A 24,572-nucleotide genomic window follows, 5' to 3' on the forward strand; every position below is an offset into this window, starting at 1 on the left:
TTGATTGCTTTCTCGTATGTGCCATGACCGTGGGCCTTCAGCAGACTGAGTAACCCCCCGCTCGAGCCAGTGACCTTGGGTCCATGCTAGTGAGCTTTTTTGCTCAAGCCAGATGAGCCCATGCTCAAGCTGGCTATCCTGGGGTCTCGAACCTGGGTCCTTCCACATCCCAGTCCGACACTCTATCATCCACTGCGCCACCACCTGGTCAGGCGGAGCGAGTGACTGCTCAAGCCAGCGACCTTGGAGTCAAGCCTGCAACCTTTGGGCTTCATGCCGGCAACCTTTGGTTTCATGTCTATGATCCCATGCTCAAGCCAGCAACCCCATGCTCAAGCTGGTGAGCCCACACTCAAGCCAGTAACCTCAGGGTTTTGAATGTGGATCCTCAGTGTCCCAGGCCTACACCCTATCCCCTGTGCCACTTCCTGGTCAGGCCAGAAGATCAGAAAATCTTGAATGGTACCTGACCTGTGGTGGCGCAGTGGATCAAGTGTTGACTTGGAATGCTTAGGTCACCAGTTCGAAACCCTGGGCTTGTCTGATCAAGGTACATACAGGAAGAAACTATGAGTTGATGCTTCCTGCTTCTCCCTCCTCTTTCCCTCTCTGTCTCTGTCTCTGTCTCTCTCTCTCCTCTCTCTAAAAGTTAATAAATTTTAAAACAAATTAATAAAAGAAAAGAAAATCTTGGATGAGGGGCCAAAGAAGAAACAAGTAATGATCAGTCTTCTCAGAGTCTTTATCAATAATCCCATTCTGAGTCATGGTTCCCATGGGAACAGCCCATTATTGTGTGACTGATGGATTCACTTCCTATTTGGAAGCCATGATTTGAGGCCCTCAGAGATTTCTGATTTAGCGGGAAAAGAGGAGAAAGAAAAGAGAGGACCATGTCTTTTTAACGATCTTGATGGCCTGAATCAATATTTTAGGTCAGAGTCTTTGGTCTAACACTGTACAGGGTTTCTGGGCATTTTGCAGCAGAGCGGAAAAGCTCCATCTGTTCAACACAGGTGTGACCACCAGTGGTTCCTGGCCCAGTGCTGCCCACCCACTACTGTGGGCTGGCCTGTTTTACATCTCATCTCCAGAGATGCATGGCACTATTCTCCTATGGTAACTGGCCTGACAGGGCCATGTGGGTGGAACTGACAGCTGTACTGGTTTGTTTAATGTCAGTGTTATAGGCTCACCCACAGCATCTTCCTGGGCTCCTACTTCCAGATTGCCAAAGTGGTGGAGAATCTTGTTTTCCTTAGTTGAGTGTCTTCGTTCTTTGGGACAAGGGAACAAATCTCCTAGGCCTGAGATGGCTGGAATCCCAGTCTTCCTGAGGCTCTTTATCTCTTGTGATGGACTCACCCCACTCCTTCCTTCACCCTGTTTGATTCTGGCTGCTTTCTGTTTTCCCAGGGTGTGAAGCCACTATGCCAAAGGGAAGCCTTGGACATGGAAAGTGGCCCTCGCTTGTGGCTTGTGGAAGCCAGTTTTACTTACCCCTTTGGATTAACAAAACTGCCTTCACTTGTCTCATTGGGATTAAAGGATCAGACTATCAAGGGAGATTAGAGGAAGATGCCAGTGCAACAGACTGATCCTCTTAGAGCCTGCCCTCTCATTCTTGCAACTGAAGAAGAACCAATGAAGGGGATTAGTCTCTGCTTGGAGCCCCTCCCAAGCAGCAGCAGCAGCAGGCAGCACAGTTCCTGCCACCAGGCCTTTTCCTCAGGCTGCCCTTTATGATTGCTGAGTCAGTGGTTAGATGTTCTTGAGATTCTTCTCTGGAAAAGAATTACTATTCCTTCTTAGGAACCCCTGGCTCAGCCACACCCTGACCCACTTGATAGGGGTTTTCATGTGTGCCTTAGCTAGGGGGTGGCCTTGAAAAGGCACAGGGACAGCTTGGGGTTCCATGGGGGCATTGAAGCAACACTGATATTGCTCTGGATTAGCAAGGTCAAGACGACTGGCTGTCACCCCAGTGCTTCTCTTTATGGGATTAACTGAGCTTTGGTTGCTTGCCTGGGCCTTTCCTTGGCATTTCGTGCTGGACTTTTGCTTTGAAAGTTAGGGCTCTTTCAGCTTTGTGGTGAGCTGTGAATTGGCCTGGTCTGCTGCTTTACCTTCCGGACGTTGCCCAGGAATTTCCCTGCAGTGCTTAGGGCAAAGCTACCTGGTCAAGTAAACATCCTAGTTTGAGGTGAAACAGCCCTGGAAGCTGCCACTGACTGCTCCTTGCTTCTAAGTGACAGCTTCCCAGAGACATAACCTCTCTGTTTAATCTCAAAGGGAAAAAATACTCTCATCTTTCACTCCTGGGAGTGCCAGTACCTTGTGGAGTGGGCATAGAGGGCAAGGGAAACCTTTATCTCCCCCCTCAAAATGTTGGGTAATCAAGTGCCTTTTGCTCATACTTCCTAAATTGTTGTGCCTGGTTAGCAGTGACAGGCAGGATGCATCCTGTGGCATAGAGGTAACTTTCCCGCATAAACACACCTGTTCATTCTCTTTTCACTTAATTTTTCTATCTGGACAGCTTCCTTTAGAGAGAAGGGAGAAAAAGGACCAGACCTGAGCACTGCCCAGGTCATTTGCCCTAACACTGAGTTGTCCTGAGGGGGTCAGAGGAGGCCAGTGATCTTGACTGGTGACTTGATAGGGTGGCATGTGACCCAAATAAAGAAAAACTAGGCTTTTGCCATCTAGTAAGTGCCAGCACAGAGGGTGTACCCAGCCAGTGCAGTCCGTGGGGTAGGAATCTGTGCGATCTAACATGGGAAGCAGGGCACTTGCTTCAGCCCCATCAGGAGTCTGGAAAGCATCAGGTCTGGTTGCCTGCAAGACTGTTTTCTGAGCTGCTGGCAGAGTGATGAGGGGCCCACCATTGGAAAAAGAAGTCATGTCTTAGGATCTGTTTAAATGAATGGAATAGGCCTTGGCCAGTTGGCTCAGTGGTAGAGCGTCGGCCTGGCGTGCAGAGGTCCCAGGTTCGATTCCCGGCCAGGGCACACAGGAGAAGCGCCCATCTGCTTCTCCACCCCTCCCCCTCTCCTTCCTCTCTGTCTCTCTCTTCCCCTCCCGCAGCCGAGGCTCCATTGGAGCAAAGATGGCCCGGGCGCTGGGGATGGCTCCTTGGCCTCTGCCCCAGGCGCTAGAGTGGCTCTGGTCGCAGCAGAGCGACGCCCCGGAGGGGCAGAGCATCGCCCTCTGGTGGGCAGAGCGTTGCCCCCTGGTAGGCGTGCCGGGTGGATCCCGGTCGGGCGCATGCGGGAGTCTGTCTGACTGCCTCTCCCCGTTTCTAGCTTCAGAAAAATACAAAAAAAAAAAAAGAATGGAATAAATAGACCTCTAGCCTCTTACCCCAGGTCTTGTTTTGAGGCTTTGATAGTAGGGCAAAAACTACCTTGGACTCTATAATCTGTTTTCTGGATGTTGGTATGAAAATAGGAAGGATGAAATTAAACACATTTGATGGCTGAAAAGAGGCCATGGAGCGGCATTCTCAGTGGTTTTGGGTGGGTTTGGACAAGGCCCTGTGTAAAACTTCAGAATGAGTTCCTTGGATAAGACCCTAGAGTGAACTAATTGGACAGTTACTGGCAACTGGGCCGTGTGCAAGTGTTTAGAGTCTGCATTGACAATAACTCCCATCTCTCTGTTCCTTTAGTATCAAGTAGGACAGCTGTATTCTGTGGCTGAGGCCAGCAAAAATGAAACGGGTGGTGGTGAAGGCGTGGAGGTCCTGGTGAATGAACCCTATGAGAAGGACGGAGAGAAAGGCCAGTACACGCACAAGATCTACCACCTACAGAGGTATGTGGCTGTGCAGCAGAACCTGAAGGTAGCCTGCTTTAGAAGTGGAGATAGTGAATAATTGGGGGTTTCCAGGTTATTAGCTGGTTGCTCAAGTTGCTTCACCAGAGTAAGTGTAGGTGGTAGTACTTCTTTGATCATATACAGGTTTGGGGGGTTGTGTTTTTTGTTTTGTTTTGAAATAAAAATAGTACTTGTTCAACCAAGCTCCCAGTCCCCAGAGATGTTAATGTTTAGTTTTTTGTGGGCCCTTCCCACAGTAATGCTCATTTTCTATGAATATAGCTTTGTGTGTGTGTGTGTGTGTGTGTGTAAATGGGTCTTCATTTCCTTTATTGTTATTTTAACATAGATGGGATCATACTATACATACTGTTCTGACTTTGCTCTTTTGCTACTTATTATGTCATAGCTTTCTTTTACTGTCAGCATATCTCGTCTTACTCTTTTGATGTACACATAGTATTATTTTGTTCAGATGTGCTGTGAGGGTTTCACCTGCTCTTGCTGTATGTTTATACTCATTTCCAGATGTTTACATACAGTACTCCAGTAAATCTCCTGTGCAAATCTTTTGATGTACTTGTGTGTATAAATCAATAGTGAATGTTCCTAAAAGTAGGATTGCTAGATCAGGTAGTATTTTAAATTCTGATATTGTGAAATCAGCTCCAGAAAAATTTTGGTACCTCTCTTTGTATCAAAGCCATAAATATTTAAGTTTTTGAACTGATTTGTGAACTAAAATCCATAGCAAACTACACAAAGTTGCTGAATTCCTAACCAAAACAGTAATACAGGGTGGGGCAAAAGTAGGTTTACAGTTATGAGTACGTGAAACACAGAGTTTATTCTTGCATTATTTATTAATTATTGTATCATTTTCCATACAAATAACTTTAAACCTACTTTTGCCTCACCCTGTATTTCAGCAAACTCTGAACTGACCCAAAGGGTGCTGAAAGCAATAGTATATACAGGTACCAGCTTGAATGGAAGTTGAACCAAGTTGAAATGGATGTTGAAAGCAAGTTTTAGAAGCTCTCCAGAACTGGAAAAAATAAACCTGAATATTTTTTAAAATTGTGGTAAAATATACGTAACCATATTTACCATTTATTTATTTTTTTAGACAGAGACAAAGAAAGAGAGGCACAGGTAGGGACAGACAGACAGGAAGGGAGAGAGATGAGAAGCCTCAATTCTTTGTTGTGGCTCCTTAGATATTATTGATTGCTTTCTCATATGTGCCTTGACCAGGGGGCTACAGCAGAGCTAGTGACCCCTTGCTCAACCCAGCGACCTTTGGGCTCAAGCCAGCGACCATGGGGTCATGTCTGTGATCTCACGCTCAAGCCAGCGACCCTATGCTCAAGTTGGTGAGCCTGCACTCAAGCCGGTGACCTCGGATTTCGAACCTGGGTCCTCTGCATCCCAGTCTGATGCTCTATCCATTGCATCACCGTCTGGTGAGGCACATTTGTATTTTTTAAAGAGCATTTTGTAAAGATATAGTGAGGTTGGTAGAAAGGGCCAGTTGGTTCCTCAGCTCAATTGGTCCAACCAAAGTTGCAGAAAGGAGGTCTGTAGGACCAGTCTTACCCTATTCCTACAAGAGGCTATAAACTTTGTGCTGTTACCTCTATTTCCTTAATGCCACACACACAGCTGCAAAAAAAAAAAAAAGTGCTGAATGCCACAGTCACTTCTCATGAGGTGCAAAGCCTTCCTGTCAGCTGTCTAGTTGCTCCAGTCAGGAACACAGGTTCACCACCGCCCTCTTCCTTATCCCTTATATCAAATCAAGTTCTGTTGACTCTGTTTTCTTAGTACCTCCAACTTCTCCATTTTCTTCCATCATCTTTTATTTTTATTTTTGTATTTTTCTTGAAGTTGGAAACGGGGAAGCAGTCAGACAGACTCCCGCATGCGCCCGACCGGGATCCACGCAGCACACCCACCAGGGGGCGATGCTCTGCCCATCTGGGGCATTGCTCTGTTGCAACCAGAGCCACTCTAGCACTTGAGGCAGAGGCCACAGAGGCATCCTCAGTGCCTGGGTCAACTTTGCTCCAGTGGAGCCTTCGCTGCGGGAGGAGAAGAGAGAGACAGAGAGGAAGGAAAGGGGGAGGGGTGGAGAAGCAGATGGGCGCTTCTCCTGTGTGCCCTGGCCGGGAATCGAACCCGGGACTCCTGCACGCCAGGCCTACGCTCTACCACTGAGCCAACTGGCCAGGGCCATCTTCCATCATCTCTTGCCTGAATTACTGTACTAGGTCCTAACTGATCACCTTGCTTTTCATTTATTCACACAATTGTGGTTTTTAAATTTTTTTTTAATTCATGAGGGGAGAGACAGAGACATAAACAGAAGAGAGAGAGGAAGAGAGGAGCAAGAAGTATCAACTTCCATATGTGCTGTGTGCCTTGACCAGGCAAGCCCAGGGTTTCAAACTGGCGACCTCAGCATGCCAGGTTGACACTTTATGCACTGTGCCACCACAGGTCAGGCCTTATTCACAGTTTTGAGTGCTCTTTCTATAAGACAGATTGGTTACTCCCCAGCTTAAAAGCTATAGATGGCCTTCCTTTGCCCTTGGGATTCTGTTCCCGATGTGCCCTACTGGAGATTGAACTGGCAGCCTCTGTGCTTTGGGACGATGCTCCAACCAACCAAGCTTTCCAGGCAGGGCAAGCTTAGTCCTCCTCACTCTATGTGTTCGTGTTCATTTACTCCTTATTCTCCTGAGGAGTCTCCCCATGCCCCATGCTCTCTGCACCATGTTCTCTGCCCTCAGAGCCTGTGCTCACCTGCTTACAGTACGCACACTGTTGTCCTCTGCTTGGTTAGTTACACTCTCCACTAGAATGTCAACTCCTTGAGGGCAGGACCCAAGTCTGTGTGGTTTCTGTATGTATCCTGGTGCCTGGCACATGGAAATACTTAGCTGCATGAGCGAGGCAGTCAGTGGATGAATCTCAGAGGGTTGCTCTGAGTTAGCTCTCTATTGGGTTAGCTCTTTTTCCTTAGGTTTTAGGCACTAATGCTGATGAGATTATTGGAGCCTCTTAAAGACTGCTTAGAATACCAATGAAAAACTAAGGAAGAGCAATATATTTATCTTTTTTAAAAAAAAAAAAGCTCTTACTGAACATGCTGTTCTGTAACCTGAGATAAGAAGACTTAAATAGCAGAGAATATTTTGTCCTGGAGGGCAGATGGCCCTTTGGCCTCCTGGCATCCCAGATCTGACAATAGAAGATCAGATCATCGTGGATCCCATACTTGAAGTCAGTCAGTCTCCCTGGCCCATAAACCTGGACTGGTATACTCTTTGAGATATCATCCTTGCAGTGTGGAGTATAATGCCCTGGGTCCAGTGAGCTCTAGAAAAAAAAGCTTAAATAATGTAATGGCTGATAAGCCATGGTAGGTAGACCGGAGTCTCACCTGCCTTGTCCGTGGTGGGTGGTGGGGCAATATATGCATGAATGTTAGTAGCTAGCTGAGCTGGAGGTTCAGGCTCAGACAGGTGGCTTCTCACAGACAAATGCAGCCTACTTATCTCATGGAAATTAACTTGTCAATTCCCCATTGAAGAAGCTGGAGCTGTGGCCTGAAGAATGTGATGTAAAAGCCTAATTCTTCTAATTCATCAATTTCTCTTCATAACCCCTTTTTCTCACTATAGCAAAGTACCCACGTTTGTTCGAATGCTGGCCCCAGAGGGAGCCCTAAATATACATGAAAAAGCATGGAATGCCTACCCTTATTGCAGAACTGGTAAGTGCAGAGCTGGCTAGATGGGTCTCAAGATAGATAGAGGGTGTGGTCAAGATGGACAGAGGGTGTGGTCAAATAGACTCAATGGTGGGAATGAATTGGAGTTTTGTGTCCCATGTTTATTTTCCAACTTAGGTCAGTGGAATGATGAGTTTGGGGGCTCCTTTTAGACCTGAGGCTGGTGGTGTCAGTGTTGTCTAGTACAATTTGGCATCCACTGGGTGAGAACCACCAAATAGTCATGGCCTGAGATGGCACAGAACCAACACCTCTTATTTGGGGATGGTATGATAATTTTGATCACTTTTACTGATTATGAAAGTAATGTTCTCTGTTTAAATTTTAAAAGGTATATACAAACAGAAGAAAATAACCACCCATGATTCTCTTATCCCTAGGTAGTCACTGTTAACATGTGTCTTTCTTTCTAGCCTTTTTTAAAAATCTTAAATGTACACACATATAACAAATATCCAGACACAGTTCCTAGACAGATTTTGGATTATATCATATTAACTACTAAATTGCTCATTTTATTCAGTAAATGAAGACTCTTTTACTTGTCACTACATAGTCTCCTAATTTTTAAAATTTGTTATGGCTGCATCATATTCTATTGTGTAAATGTACTGTGATCTTTTTTTTTTTTTTTTTTTTTTTTGTATTTTTTTTCTAAAGCTGGAAACGGGGAGAGACAGTCAGACAGACTCCCGCATGCGCCTGACCGGGATCCACCCGGCACGCCCACCAGGGGCGGACGCTCTGCCCACCAGGGGGCGATGCTCTGCCCCTCCGGGGCGTTGCTCTGTTGCGACCAGAGCCACTCTAGCGCCTGGGGCAGAGGCCAAGGAGCCATCCCCAGCGCCCGGGCCATCTTTGCTCCAATGGAGCCTTGGCTGCGGGAGGGGAAGAGAGAGACAGAGAGGAAGGAGGGGGGCGGGGTGGAGAAGCAAATGGGCGCTTCTCCTGTGTGCCCTGGCCAGGAATCGAACCCGGGTCCCCCGCACGGCAGGCCAACGCTCTACCGCTGAGCCAACCGGCCAGGGCCTCTGTGATCTTTTTAAACCACTGCTTTATTGTTAGATACTGAAATTTCCAGTTTTAAATGTGATATATTTGTGTTTAGCTTGCAAAACAGTGTTGAGGCCAGAGACTCTTGAGGGACGCAGCAGTCATAGAAGAGGCCTGTAGGGTGACCTTCCTGCCCTGGGGAAGGGCCAAGCCTGGACACCAAGAAAACATAGCAAAGAAAACACTGATGTTGTTGGGCTAAAATGCAAATAAACCCAATTTCCGATGAAAGGATTTAGAATCAGCTATACCTCAAATATGTTATATAACACATGAAATATGCATGCTAGATTTGGGTGGCAGATGGGGGCAAGGAGGAGGAACGTCACTGTTAAGAGCCCTGACTGCCTGACCTGTGGTGGCGCAATGGATAAAGCGTTGACCTGGAAACACTGAGTTCGCCGGTTCAAAACCCTGGGCTTGCCTGGTCAAGGCACATATGGGAGTTGATGCTTCCTGATCCTCCTTTCTGTCTATCTGTCTGTCTGTCTCTCTCTCTCCTCTCTAAAATGAATAAATAAAATAAAAAATAAAAAAGAGCCCTGACTACGCTAAACCAGCATGTTCTTTTTTTTCCCCTTTTTTCCAAGTGAGAGGAGAGGAGATAGAGAGACAGACTCCCACATGTACCCTTACCAGCATCCTCAACAGAGCAATATTAATGCCTGAGGCAGAGGCTCCACGGAGCCATTCTCACTACCTGGAGCCGATGTGCTAGAACCAATTCATCCTCAAGTGCAGGAGTTGGAGAGAGATAGAGAAGAGGGAGAGGGAGGGGTGGAGAAGCAGATGGTCACTTTTCCTGTGTGCCCTGACTGGGAATCAAACCTGGGACAGCTACATGCCAAGTAGATGCTCTACCACTGAGCCAACTGGCCAGGGCCCAGCATGTTAAACATGGGAGTGGGGGCATGGGAGAGGAATAATTTTCTTTCTTTCTTTCTTTCTTTCTTTCTTTCTTTCTTTCTTTCTTTCTTTCTTTCTTTCTTTCTTTCTTTCTCTCTCTCTCTCTCTCTCTCTCTCTCTCTCTCTCTCTCTCCCTCCCTCCCTCCCTCCCTCCCTCCCTCCCTCCCTTCCTTCCTTTCTTTTTTTAAACAAAATAAGAGGGTGTCTTTATCAGATAATAATTTTTTACATTTAAAAACAACTACAATTATGTAAAAGTGATGTTTGTAAAACATTAATTGCCTTGTGGTTATGTTCAATCCAAGAGTCCTTGCCCTTTAACTCCAATTTAAAAACCAATGCATGCCATTAACTGTAACAAAAAGAAATTATTTAGCCTTTAAAAAAATTTTTAATATATATATTGTAGGTCATAACTGTCAGCCTAATTACTGTTTTCACTACAGTAATAATTTTCTTAACCTTGGCCAGTCTCCATCTGAAGTTTCTGGAAAGGAAAGATTTGAACCTCCCCAGAAAACTTTCTATTCTATACTTTCTGGGATTCCCTTTTGAGTAGTTCAGACTCCTCACTTTGTAGGATTTCAGAGTGCATCTTGCCTAAGGCCCAAGATGGTACTGATCCAGATCCTAGGGTGGTTCCTAGAACTTGTCTGTGAGGTGTGTGGCCTTTCCCCAGCCATCCACATTTGTTTTCACAGACAGGCTGGCACTGGGTCCTCTTGCCAGCCTCCTTACAGGGACTGCTGAACTTGTCTTGTTTGTGGCAATCTGGCACTCCCTAGATTGTTTCTGATGAGGATGTTCCACCCATGTGGTCGTTATCCTGTGAACTTAGGAACGATTAAAGTCTAGAGCACAGGGCCATTACTCTTTACAGTCCTACACAGGTTCAAGACCTTTGTATCAGGAGATTAACAATCATTGATAGGACCTGGGATGTGTGACACTTAAGAGTTTTATTGCTGTAGCTAAAATGCAAATGTCACTACTCCCAAAGCAATGGACAGGAAGCTATTCAATTAGTGGAAAAGAGGCATATACACACTTTCTTAAAAGACCTTGTGCACAGTGGTTGAGTATGTCTTGTCTAGGGCCAAAGGTGACTTTTCTTGATGTCTAAGAGAGTTGCATTGAGCATTCGTCACAAGAACCTTCACCAACTTGGCATAAAGGAAGCAAACTGATAGCATGGACTCTTCCTTGTCTGGGGCAGGGTTCTGGGTACATATCTTGTGCTGACAGAGATGCCACTGTCCTCTGTAATTCTGGGGAGTGTGCTGCCGCTGACATGGGCGTTTTTCTAGCCACTAAATGTTTGTTCACATGTTGTCCTGATCTTTGGCCAAAAGAAAAAAAGATAAAAGTACTTTCTAAATACTCCATGAACAGAGGTTGGGGGGTAGGGGGAAGGTTTCCTCGAAAGTGGGTGCTGACCTCACACAGTTGCCATCATACAGAAGGAATATATTGAATCTTAGATCAGTTCAGTTAGATGCTTGCTCTTTTAAAATAAGATAAATAAATAAGAAAGGCTAGTTACCATTTCCCTCTGGGGGTTGATGAGAAAGATGATGAGTACAGACATCTATGTTTGGTCAAAGTAGTTCAAAGTTTGAGATGTGATGGATAAAGGAACATGGAATAAATTCCTCATGCCTTTTTGAAGGCTCTAACCTTATTCTGAGTGGAATGAAAATGGAGCTGGAATACTCTACTCATCAGCTCTTTCTGTCTTACCTTATTTCTCTTTGTCTCTTTCCCCTGTTGCTGATGGGTTGGGATGTGAGGAGAGAGTAAGAGGGGTTTGGTCTGTGAATAAAAATAGAAAGAATCAGTCTGCTGAAGGCCCGAGGTCAAGGCACATATGAGAAAGCAATCAATGAACAACTAAGGTGTTGCAACAGAAAACTGATGATTGATGCTTCTCATCTCTCTCTGTTCCTGTCTGTCTGTCCCTATCTGTCCCTCTCTCTGACTCTCTCTCTGTCCCTGTAAATAAATAAATAAATAATAAAATAAAATAAAATAAAAATAGGAAGAAGAAAATAAGTGTTTCTCTTTCTACCTCTCCCACTAGTCTTAATGCTTGGCTGAATAATCTCACTAAGCCAAGGTTTTAAAGTACCTGATTAGTCTTATTTGCAGAGCTTCATTTTCAAAGAAGTTCCTGGGACTTCTAGGGTGCCCAGGATTGCAGTCTGAAGAAAAGGCAGTGCTGTGAATGCAGAGGTGTCTGGAGGAACAGAGAGGGCTAGAGAAGATTAGGGAAGGTTGTTTTGTCACCCAAGTTGGCATTAAAAGCCACAGAGGGTCATCGTCATGGATTCAGAAATCTAATTTGTCAGAACTGAGTGGATCTATTTCTTAAGAGTCTCAAAAAGATTAAGGTCATATGCCAAAAACCTCATATGCCAATATATTAAGTTATGTTGAAATCCAAATTACTAATGAAACGAGACCTTCTTGTTTGCTGATTAGGGCTTTCTTTCCTTATGGGCTCTTCTTTTTTTTTAGAGAGAGAGAGTGAGATGGAGGGACAGACAGGAAGGGAGAGAGATGAGAAGCAACAACTCGTAATTGTTGCACCTTAGTTATTCATTGATTGCTTTCTCATATGTGCCTTGACTGGGGGGCTCCAGCTGAGCCAGTGACCCCTTGTTCAAGCCAGTGACCTTGGGCTTCAAGCCAGTGATCTTTGGGCTCAAGCCAGCGACCATGGGGTCATATCTATGATCCCATGCTCAAGCTGGTGAGCCTGTGTGTGCTCAAGCCAGATGAGCCTTCGCTCAAGTCGGTGACCTTAGGATTTTGAACCTGGGTCCTCAGAGTTCCAGACCAGTGCTCTATCCACTGTGCCACCACTTGATTAGGCCCTTGTGGCCTCTTCCACATGAAAAACTAAAGTATAATCAGAATGTCAGTATGTAGTGAAAATGTTCACTTGGTTAAGTTATCAGACACTTATGTCTGTTGATTAGCACGTTCTTTTTTTTTTTCTTTCAGAGGGACAAAGAGAGAGTCAGAGAGAGGGATAGATAGGGACAGACAGATGGGAACGGAGAGAAACGAGAAGCATCATCAGTTTTTTGCTGCGACGCCCTAGTTGTTCATTGATTGCTTTCTCATATGTGCCTTGACCGCGGGCCTTCAGCAGACCGAGCAACCCCTTGCTCAAGCTAGTGACCTTGGGCTCAAGCTGGTGAGCTTTTGCTCAAACCAGATGAGCCCGTGCTCAAGCTGGCGACCTCAGAGTCTTGAACCTGGGCCCTCTTCATCCAAGTTCGACGCTTTATCCACTGCGCCACTGCCTGGCCCAGCACATTCTTTCTTGATATGAGGCCGAACTAGAAGGAGAAGGTTGCTTGAAGAACAGGGATTCAGAATCAGGTGGTTAGTTGGAGAATCTTGGTGGCTGAGTCATCCAACCAGGCTATCCTGACAATGCTGTCTCCACTCACGATGGGGCTGCTAGACGTGCCATGTTCGCAGCCCAGGCCCCCTGCTCCTAAGACCGCCCTGGAGAATTTTTGCCAAACTGACCTCTTTGGGTTTCCTCTTGCTAAATATTAATACCATGTCCTTTTTGTTAACAGTTTTTTACAAGCAATAACAGAGCAGCTATTTCAATAGGCCCTTTAGTTATAATCTTAATCTTATACTTTCTTCCAAGTTTCTTTCATTGGGTTTGGGGAAATAACTTACAGTCTCTTGTATTATTTTTATGCAGGGTAGATCTTATCCCTTATATTTGAGCTTTTCCTCTTCTCAGTCTCAGAGGTAACTTTTGCTGCAGTTTTGGAGTTTAGGGGTTTCACTGTTAGTCCCATAAATGTTCAAACATGGCAATGTGGCATCCATCAGAAATTGAGTAAGTCCTAAATTCAGAGGGAACAGATGATCTGGGCTGTTGTCAGGAGGAGAGCTAGTTTGTTCCCTGGTGACATTAGAGCTGCAGTCATTTTCTCTGATAAATAATTGAACTGTGTTTTCCGAGTGGGTCTCATTACAATGAGCAGGAGTATAGAGGATGAGAGGTTTGGTTACAGTGAGAGGAGGATGCAGAAGGCAGATAGACAGTGCCTGGCCTAATGTGCCCTGCTCTGTTCCCCTGAAGTAAGGGGGACCCCAGGCAACACTGAGGCATAGCAGCGGGTCCAGTCCCCCAGCTCTTCGGAGCCACTCCCCTTTCCTTGCCTGGCTGAAAAGAATCTCAAGGAGCTGATAGTGGCATTTCTTTTCTTTTTCTTGTTTTTTTTCTTTTTTTTTACAGAGACAGAGTCAGAGAGAGGGATAGATAGGGACAGACAGGAACGGAGAGGGATGAGAAGCATCAATCATCAGGGGGTTCTTTTTACTTTTTTTTTTTTTTTTTTTTTTTTACAGAGAGAGAGAGAGTCAGAGAGAGGGATAGACAGGGACAGACAGACAGGAATGGAGAGATGAGAAGCATCAATCATTAGTTTTTCGTTGCACATTGCAACACCTTAATTGTTCATTGATTGCTTTCTCATACGTGCCTTGACCGCGGGCCTTCAGCAGACCAAGTAACCCCTTGCTCGAGCCAGCGACCTTGGGCTCAAGCTGGTGAGCTTTTGCTCAAACCAGATGAGCCCGCACTCAAGCTGGTGACCTCGGGGTCTCGAACCTGCATCTTCCGCATCCCAGTTTGACGCTCTATCCACTGCGCCACCGCCTGGTCAGGCGACAGTGGCATTTCTTAATTAAATCCAGATTTGGTGTTCTGGGAATTTTGTATGATTGAATCTTGAGGGTTGGTGCATTTGAGGTGCCAAATGCACTCGTTGAGGCTTGGAGGGTAACTGTGGAATAAGCCCCAGGGAGTAGAAAACTCTTTGCTACCATGGTCTCTGGGGCTGAGGGGCAGATATTTATTCATCCTCATTAATCCTTTTCTCTCTTCTTTCCATGTCCTTGCCTTGGAGCAGTTATTACAGTAAGTATTTTCAAGGGTTGGGGGGTGGAATTGTAGACGATTTATAGAAAAAGAAGAAATAAAACTAACTGCACTGGAGGTTCCTGGGTATTCCTCTTTCTCTTGGATGACTTTTGGAGCTGTTAAGGTTTAATCCTTTCAATCCTAAGGAGGAACCTGTTAATTGACAAACTAGCCTCTTTCTTTAAGCTGCATTGGTGTGTGGCTCTGTGAGGTGCAGCAGTCAAAACCATGATATCCTAGCTCTAGGTCTCACTTGTGCAGAACACACAAGGCTCTTCCCTACTCTTGCTAGCTCATGCCTTTCAGGGCTGTGCGGAACTTCAGTTCAGCTGACCTGAGTGGGATTTCCCACTGGACATCTGTTGACCCAGTGAGTCCTGACCCTTGGCAGAACTACGAAGTCAGCAAGGTTTTTTTCTTCCATGACCACCCCCATGTCATTGCTCCTTCTCTCCACCTTCCAGCATCCTCATCCAGTGCCTTGCTGGTCAACATAGGCAGTTCTGGAGAACCTAATCCCTGCTAAGGAGTTAATGGCCTAATGTGTTCCTCCCTTATGTGGGTCCAACTTTTATGTATTTTTATTTGATTTTTAATGTTTATTTATTGATTTTAGCGAGAGAAGAAGGGGGGAGAGAGAGAGAGACAGGAACATCAATCTCTTCCTGTATGTGCCCGGACCAGGGACCAAACTGGCAGTGCTTCAGCAGGATGCTCTAAGCCACTGAGCTATTTGGCCAGCGCTTGTAGTTCCAACTTTACAAAAGCACTAAGGGAGGAAGATAGTAATTATCATGAAGAGTTAGTATGATATGCTGAGAAGAGAACTTTGGGCCTCAGCAAAAGTCTGGCTGGGGGGAATGGGCAGTGACAGATTTGTTTGGTTGGTTAGGAAGTATTCCTGTGTTCTGCCCACATTACTAATAAACCATTACTACTTTGGGCATAAGGGAATACAGCAGAGAGGTTAAATTCATGGATTTTGAAGTCAGACCTGATTTTGAGGTCTAGCTCTCATCATCTCTGTGGCCTTAGACAAACCACCTTACCCTTTTGAGCTTCACTTTCTTCATCTATAAAATGAGGGTGATATTACTACAGACCTTATAGGCTGGGGTGAGGGTTGAGTGAGATAATGCATGCCTAGCATACTGTGGGCTCCCAGTAAAGTTAGCTGTTATTATGGGGCAGAAGTTGGAGTTTTTTTAACTGCCCGTGATCCAGTAATGGTTATTCTCCAACCCTGAGCCTGGTGACCGTAAGGTATTTTTTCCCCCCTTCCAGAATGAGTACATGAAAGAAGACTTTCTGATTAAAATTGAAACCTGGCACAAACCAGATCTTGGCACCCAGGAGAATGTAAGTAGCACTTCTCAAGAGCTCCAAGGGCTTCCAACCTTCAGAGCAGAGTATTGAGGCTCTGCCCTGTGCTTCTTCATTCCTTTTTTCCCCCTTCTTTTCCAAGTGAAAGGAGGGGAGATAGATTCCTGCATGCACCTCCAGTGGGATCCACCTGGCAACCTCTGTCTGGGGCCAATGTTCTGCCCATCTGGAACCATGCTCATAACCAAGCTATTTTTAGTGCCTGAGGTGGAGGCTCCATGGAGCCATCCTTAGTGCCTGAGGCCAATGCGCTCAAACCAATCGAGCCATGGATGCAGGAGGGGAAGAGAGAGAGAGAGAGAGAGAAAGAAGGGGGGGAAGGGGTGGAAAAGCAGATGAGCATTTCTCCTATGTGCCCTGACCAGGAATCGAACCCAGGACATCCAAACGCTGGGCCAACATTCTACCACTGAGCCAACTAGTCAGGGCCAGCTTCTCCATTCCTGCCATGGGATTCTTTCTGTGCTTTTCGTTTTCCTGGCCAGGAAGATACAGACCTATCCTAACAGCATAGGATTGCTCTGTTTCTAATTTGCAAAACACACTCTCCAAGGCTCCTTATAGGCCTTTTTGTTTGTTTGTTTATTTTTGTATTTTTCCAAAGTTAGAAGCAGGAAGGCAGTCAGACAGACTCCCGCATGCGCCCGACCAGGATCCACCCGGCACGCCCACCAGGGGGCAATGCTCTGCCCATCTGGGGCGTTGCTCCTTTGTGGCGGGAGCCATTCTAGCGCCTGAGGCGGAGGCCACAGAGCCGTCCTCAGTTCCCGGGCCAACTTTGCTCCAATGGAGCCTCGGCTGCAGGAGGGGAAGAGAGAGATAGAGAGGAAGGAGAGGGGGAAGGGTGGAGAAGCAGATGGGGACTTCTCCTGTGTACCCTGGCCGGGAATCGAACCTGGGACTTCTACATACTGGGCCGACACTCTACTGCCTAGTCAACTGGCCAGGGCCTTCTTATAGGCCTTTTTGTAGTACTGGGATTGGTCTAGAATGTAACTCCTGGCACAGAGGACCTATATTTTCAAAACATCAAAATTATAGCCTCTGTAGAGCACAATTTGCCAAAAACTCCTCAAATCTGAAATACACCTATCTTTGTCTGACCTGTGGTGGTGCAGTGGATAAAGCATTGACCTGGAACTCTGAGGTCTCCGGTTCGAAATCCCGGGCTTGCCCAGTGAAGGCACATACGAGGAGCAACTACTATGAGTTGATTCTTCCCAGTCCTACCCCTTCCTTTCTCTCTCTCTCTAAAATCAATAAAAAATAATAAAATAAAATATACCTATTCTTTTTAAAAATATATATATACCTAGCCTTTACTCCTGCAGTTCCACACCTAGGAATTTATCATACAGTTACGTTTTCACGTGTGTGAAATAACTTATATACAAGAAGATTCATTGTAGTAGTCTTTTGTATAGCAGAAAATTAAAAACAGAGCCCTGGCTGAGTGGCTGTGTTGGTGAGACTGCTGTCCCTACATGTCAAGGTTGGGGATTCCCCAGTCAGGAAACATATAATAATCAACCAATGAATGCATAAATAAGTGGAATAACAAATTGATATTTCACTCTGTCCCTCTAAAATCAATAACTAAAAGAAATAAATATAGCATGACCAGGCGGTGGCACAGTGGATAGAGTGTTGGACTGAGATGCAGAGGACCTATTGATGGGCTTTTATATTTATTTATTTATATATATATATTTTTTTACAGAGACAGAGAGAGAGTCAGAGGGATAGACAGGGACAGACAGACAGGAACGGAGAGAGATGAGAAGCATCAATCATCAGTTTTTTGTTGCGACACCTTAGTTGTTCATTGATTGCTTTCTCATATGTGCCTTGACCACAGGCCTTCAGCAGACCGAGTAACCCCCTGCTCGAGCCAGGGACCTTGGGTCCAAGCTGGTGAGCTTTGCTCAAACCAGATGAGCCCGCGCTCAAACTGGTGACCTCGGGGTCTCAAACCTGGACCCTCTGCATCCCAGTCCAACGCTCTATCCACTGCGCAACCGCCTGATCAGACGTAAAGGGTTCTTTTTTTTAATTAATTAATTAATTAATTTTTTTACAGAGACAGAGAGAGAGTCAGAGAGAGAGATAGACAGGGACAGACAGACAGGAACGGAGAGAGATGAGAAGCATCAATCATTAGTTTTTCATTGCGCATTGCAACACCTTAGTTGTTCATTGATTGCTTTCTCATATGTGCCTTGACCGCGGGCCCTCAGCAGACCGAATAACCCCTTGCTGGAGCCAGCGACCTTGGGTTCAAGCTGCTGGGCTTTTCCTCAAACCAGATGAGCCCGCACTCAAGCTGGCGACCTCGGAGACCCGGAGTCTCAAACCTGGGTCCTCTGCATCCCAGTCCGACGCTTTATCCACTGCGCCACCACCTGGTCAGGCGTAAAGGGTTCTTTATAGCTGACAAAAACTACACAGTGGTCCTCCTTATTCCTACAGGTGCATAAATTGGAGCCTGAGACATGGAAACATGTGGAAGCCATATATATAGACATTGCAGATCGAAGCCAAGTACTTAGCAAGGTAGGAACTGTTTAGAGATGTGGGTGGCCATTGAGATGCAGAAGTTACTTTTTAGTGTCAGAGAAACCAGGGAACCAGACCCAACTTGGCTGAAAGGGAAGTTTTCTCTTGGGTGTTACTTGTTTTATTTATTTTTAATTAGTATTAAGAATTATTTTGTCTTGACTTGGGAATGCCACCAGGGATATAGTGGCCCAGAGGTATGTGTCCTGTTTAGCCCCTGAAAATGTAGGTACTATTGGTAGTCCTAAGGGTGATTTGCCTTGCTGAAATGACACTGAGCCCGAAACTAGTTCTCAAATTTATTTTTCCACTCCAGTAATTAAGAAACATTTATTGCCTGCCTGTTCTATTTGGAGTATTTTGTTCTGTATGTGTTCCAGGCAAGGGGTGTTCCAGGTATATGAAAAGACAAGTCCCCTGCCCTCAAGAAGTTGGTAATGGCTTCTCAGAGTAACAAACATCCTCTAGGTGCCTAGAGGATGACAGTCCACTGCTTGACCATACAGTTGCAGAGAGCAAGGACTAAGTCTGCCCTGCTCACTGCTGTGCTCCCAGGAAGTATTTGTTTAGAAAAGGGTAGTTCTCCCTCATCCAGCGCTGTTCCTATCTGATAGGCCTGCTGGGATCAGGGTGCGGGAATTTGGCTCTCTGGCCATTAGTAGAAATAAAGTTTGTTTTCTGTATCCCAGTGGTGTGACACCTGTTTCCTAGAGTCACTCTGTATGCTTAAGATGTTTCAATTTGTTTATTTTCAAAAAGATGTGAAAACCATCTTGTGCTTTCTTACCTGATAATCTCACTCCCACCCTCAAAAGGTTAATGGATTTTTCAAGAAACTTTTTATTGAAGTACAGTATAATATATATAGCAAGGTGAATATATCATAAGTATAAGCTTGATCAATTTTCTCAAACTGAACATGCATAGTCAAATATTTCTCAAATACTAGCAAAGGGTGTGACTCTTTGAGTGTTTTGTCAACTCTGGTTTTGTATGAACAGAGAGAAGCAGAGGTAGGGAAGATTTATTTTTTTAGAGTACATGTAAATAATCTTTGCTTTGGGAAATACTTTATGACTGTGTGTTTGTGTGTGATTTGTTACCTCTTTTTATTTTTGTTAAGTATTTGCTATAATGAGTTGGCTTTTCCAGAGCCCCTGGTCAATGCAGAGGAACAGCTAAAGATAAACTTCTGTTATGGTTAATTAACAGCGTTGACTGCATTATAAATCAGTGGAGTGAGACTGACTAATACACAAGAGGAGACTGTGCATTCAACATTCTATGTCCTATACATTGAACCTTTTCAATAATGATTTTATTAAAACAAGCCTGTTTAAAAAAAAAAAAAAAGCACAAGAGAGAACATATTAGATTTCAGGAATGGCAGCCAGTTGTTCTCAGCTCTGTTTTAGAATCATCTCCAGAGTTTAAAGAACAAAACTCCTTGCTGCCCTTACCAGCAGATACTCTTAGTCATTGGGTTTTAGGTAGAATAGCCCAGAAATTTGTATTTTGAAAAAGTCATTCCTGGTCATTTGGATGCTCACCCCAGGTTGGAAATCTGTTTTAGACAGTAGAAATGCGTGCCTGCTCAGACAGTCTGGTAACACTTTACTATGGTAAAATTGAAAACAAACCCCGGCAGAGAAAATCCCACAGAATGCCCCTCCAAGGCAAATGTAAACAGCTCTCTATCTTGTTTATAATGTTTTCCTGTATTTTCTGTGCCAGCAGCATGAAGACTGGTATGAAGTGTACTCTGATGGAAAATCTGATTCCTCTCTCCCTCCCTTCGTTTTCTTATCTCCCTTTATTCCTTTCTCCCTCTTCTTCTCTCCCTCCCAATTCTACTACTTCTCTCAGGATTACAAGGCAGAGGAAGACCCAGCAAAATTTAAATCTATCAAAACAGGCCGAGGACCCTTGGGCCCCAACTGGAAGGTGCAGTTCACATTCTTACCCCCAGGGGGTGGGCACAGTGTGGGTGGGTGTCACCCCATGGGTGGAGGAAGAGAATGCCTGGGTGTGGGCTAAGGGAGAGTCAGAGGTCTACCCTGTTAGTTACCTACCTGTGGGTATGTTTCTAATGCAGCAAGAACTTGTAAATCAGAAAGACTGCCCATACATGTGTGCATACAAACTGGTTACTGTCAAGTTCAAGTGGTGGGGCCTGCAGAACAAAGTAGAAAACTTTATACATAAGGTAAGTGACCAGGGCGAGGCCTTCCTAGTGTTTACGGGTTGGTGGGGTGTTTTGCCCAACAAATGAAGATCATAAAACCCATGTAACTTGTATCCTAGGGTAGATGACATTCAAATATTTCAGTTTGATTTCCCAGACCCCCACTTGTCCTTGTACTTAACTCTCTTACAGTTTAGTGCTGTCCATCCAAGGGCACCACCTGTGACAGGGAAGGAAAATGAGGCAAAAAGAAAACAGGAAACAGGAAGATGTTTGCTATGATTGGAATACAAATAATGGCCCTGGCCAGTTGGCTCAGTGGTAGAGCATAGGCCTGGCGTATGGATGTCCAGGGTTTGATTCCCGGTCAGGACACACAGGAGAAGCCACCATCTGCTTCTCCCCCCTTTCTCTCTTTTTCTCTTTTCCTCTCCTGCAGCCATGGCTCAGTGGGTTCGAGCACATCGGCCCCGGGTGCTGAGGATGGCTCTGTGGAGCCTCCTCCTCAAGCACTAAAAATAGCTTGGTTGCAAGCATGGCCCCAGATGGGCAAAGCATCGGCCCCAGATAGGGGTTGTCAGTGGATTCCAGTTGGGGCGCATGTGGGAGTCTGTCTCCCCTCTCGCTTGGAAAAGAAGAAGAAGAAATAAAGAAATACAAATAAAACTTAGTCTCTCTTTTTTAAGCCAAAAGGCTTAGAGGCAGCAAGCCAAATTCTCCAGTGTCCTCAAATTATGGAACTAGACAAATATAAGGAGTTTTTTCTGTTAGAGCCTCACTCTTGGGCTGCATTTTGTAATTGCTGGCCAGTTTTAACCTGGCTTTAGGCTCTAGAGACAAGGAGGAAACTTGGCACAGTTGTTTTGGGGCCTTGGCTTAGCTGTGAGCTCATGCGTTGCCTGTCTTGTTAGCGTTTTGGACATAGGGCCTAGCTGTGAGTTAGATACCCATTTTCTCCTGGAGGCTCCTAGTTGGAGCCATACCTATTAGACATGTGAAGGCAAAAGTCACTGACGTATGGGACTGGAGGGCCGACCCAGACAAGCCAGCCAGGCATCACTTCTCTCCCACTTCCCCGCTGAGAAGGGGGGAAGTCTCAGAGATCTTGGGGAGGGGAGCCACAACAGTGGCCTTCAACTTCTGGGTTCTAACTGGGTTCTATCCTTTTTATAGCAAGAGAAGCGTCTATTTACAAACTTCCACAGGCAGCTGTTCTGTTGGCTTGATAAGTGGGTTGACCTGACTATGGACGACATTCGAAGGATGGAAGAAGAGACGAAGAGACAGCTGGATGAGGTAAGTGGATGCCCAGAGGAGACGCTGGGGCTCTCAACTAGAAAAACGTGGGAAGGGTTCGGTCGTGCTGGACTAGTTCGCTGAGGGCACTGGTCTGTGGTTCTAGGAACATGTCAGTGTCTCCTGTGGGTAAGATCTAATGCCAGGCAACCTGGGAACTCTAAGGAAGAAAATTGCCTGTGCTCTTGAATTTGCAGTCTAGTTGAGGTCTTGGCATATCCAGAGACAAATCTGGCAGTCGTGTTGAATGGCAAGTGAGTAAGACAGGTGCTGCAGTGGTTCTTAGAGCTGGCTGGCGGGATTGTGCTGGGCTACAGAGATGGAGGTGACCCTGGGAGGAGGCAGGCTGGACCAACCTTGAACCATATGCATGGCCAACAGAGGACACAACAGTGCACACACAATTAACTTGAAGGTGGTTTTGAGTTTAGAGCCTTAGTTCTGGGAAGGGGGGGTGCTTGGCATGACTATGACTCCCAGAAGAAGAGCTCTCTGCTCCAGGGGAGCCTGAAGACCTGACATTCCCCCGCTTTGTTGGAGATGCTCTTGCGAGGCTCACTCGAGGAGATTGTCCTGAAAAACATTCACATACTCACTGTGTCTAAGGCACTGTTCTGAGGGCTTTTACGTACACTGTCTCCTGTGAGTCTCACAAAACCCATGAGTGGACACCGCTATGATCCCCACACTTACCGTATTTCCCCATGTATAAGATGCTCCCTTGGCCTGACCTGTGGTGGTGCAGTGGATAAAGCGTCGACCTGGAACGCTGAGGTCGCCGGTTCGAAACCCTGGGCTCGCCTGGTCAAGGCACATAGGGGAGTTGATGCTTCCTGCTCCTCCCTCCTCTCTCTGTCTCTTTCCTCTCTCTAAAATGAATAAATAAAAAATAAAAAGATGCTCCCTTGTATAAGGCACGCCTTAATTTTGGGGACGAAATTTGAAAAAAATTGTATTACATAAAGTTATTGGACTCAAGATTTATTCATCATTAAATAAGTGCAAACACAACAGCGTGAAAAAACGGGAAATGCAAGTAAAAAAAATCTACACCACTGTATAAGGCGCATCCAGTTTTTAAACCACACATTTTTCAGGAAAAGGTTGCATCTTATACATGGAGAAATACTGTAGATAAGGAAGTGGAGGCTGTAAGAGTTCAATGTGTGTCCAGGATCACTCAGCCTGCTGGAGATAAGGTCAGGGTAAAAGCTGTAGCTCTTAATCACACAGCCTCTTCTCCCTCTAAATGCCATTTGGAGCTTCCTGCTTTCTTGGGGCTAAAAATAAGGGATAAAGTTGTTTCATAAGATCTGCCATCCATTTCTCCCTTCTTGCCTTGGGTGGGTTAGCAGAGCCTGGTTGTCTAGGCAGACATTGCTTTCCATGGTCTTGCCTGGCTTTCCAGCAGGGCCTCAGATGAGACCCAGGCCTGGGTGCTGTGGTGCCCCATGCTGCAGGGCCCAGGAGCTCTTCCTTCCTCTGGAGCCCTGCTGGGAATTGTTTTTACCTACAGGATCACACTTCCTGGGTTGATTCACTGGTTAAGTGGTATGCTGAGATCCTGTTAAAGGCAGATGTTTCTTTTTTCTTTTTTCTTTTTTCCAAGTAAGAAGAGAGGAGATAGACTCCTGCATGCTCTGGGACCAGGATCCACCTGGCAACCCCCATCTGGGCCGATGCTCTGGCCACCTAGGGCCATACTCACAACTGAGCTATTTTTAATGCCTGAGGCGGAGGCTCCATGGAGCCATTCTCAGTGCCCAGGCCAGTGTGCTCAAACCAATTGAGCCATGGTTACAGGGAAAACAGAGAGACACGTAGACAGGGACAAACAGAAAGGGAGAGAGATGAGAAGCATCTGTTCTTTGTTGCAGCACCTTAATTGTCCACTCATTGCTTTCTCATATGTGCCTTGACCAGGGGGCTCCAGCCAAGCCAGTGACCCCTTACTCAAGCCAGTGACCTTGGGCTCAACCCAGCGACCTTGGGCTTCAAGCCAGTGACCTCTGGGCTCAAGCCAGTGACTATGAGGTTATGTCTATGATCCCATGCTCGAGCCGGCAACCCTGCACTCAAGCTGATGAGCCCACGCTCAAGGTAGATAGTCAGTGCTCAAGCTGGTGATCTCGAGGTTTCGAACTTCGGTCCTCTGTGTCTCAGGGCAATGCTCTATCCACTGTGTCGCAGCCTGGTCAAGTCTTTCAGCTTTTGATATTAACTGTCATCTTCTTCCTAAGGACAATTTAGTTTTTTCACTCAACCAACCATTCACACTCTTCCTCTCTCCATCCTCCAATATCACAACTTCGGGTTCATTCATTTTTCTTTTCTTTTTTTTTCTTCTTTTCACATGAAAGGAGGGGAGATAGACAGATTCCAGCATGCGCCATGACAGGGATTTACCCAGCAACCCGCATTTGGTGTGATTCTCTGCCCATCTGGGGCCATGTTCGCAGAGAAACTATTTTTAGCCCCTGGGGCTGATGAGCTCAAACCATTTGAGCCATGGCTTCAGGAGAAGAAAAGAGAGAGAGAGAGAAAGGGAAGGGGAAGGAGTGGAGAAGCAGATGGTCACTTCTCCTGTGTGCCCTCACCAGGAATCAAAACCTGAA

The 24,572-nt window shown here is 45.8% G+C and overlaps 1 protein-coding gene across 1 annotated transcript in view; it reads left to right on the forward strand.

Moving 5' to 3' along the window:
• The window catches only part of PITPNA (phosphatidylinositol transfer protein alpha), a 47,917-nt gene that overhangs the window by 9,660 nt on the left and 13,685 nt on the right, over positions 1-24,572 (forward strand). The window contains exons 3-10 of the mRNA XM_066363571.1: positions 3,671-3,816; positions 7,509-7,600; positions 14,527-14,534; positions 15,822-15,896; positions 18,390-18,473; positions 20,343-20,420; positions 20,572-20,682; positions 21,835-21,957. Of these exons, the coding sequence (XP_066219668.1) occupies positions 3,671-3,816; positions 7,509-7,600; positions 14,527-14,534; positions 15,822-15,896; positions 18,390-18,473; positions 20,343-20,420; positions 20,572-20,682; positions 21,835-21,957 (717 nt within the window). The remainder of the gene's footprint in view (positions 1-3,670; positions 3,817-7,508; positions 7,601-14,526; positions 14,535-15,821; positions 15,897-18,389; positions 18,474-20,342; positions 20,421-20,571; positions 20,683-21,834; positions 21,958-24,572) is intronic.

The sequence above is a fragment of the Saccopteryx leptura genome, chromosome 2, assembly GCF_036850995.1.
Source record: "Saccopteryx leptura isolate mSacLep1 chromosome 2, mSacLep1_pri_phased_curated, whole genome shotgun sequence".
Lineage (NCBI taxonomy): Eukaryota > Metazoa > Chordata > Mammalia > Chiroptera > Emballonuridae > Saccopteryx > Saccopteryx leptura.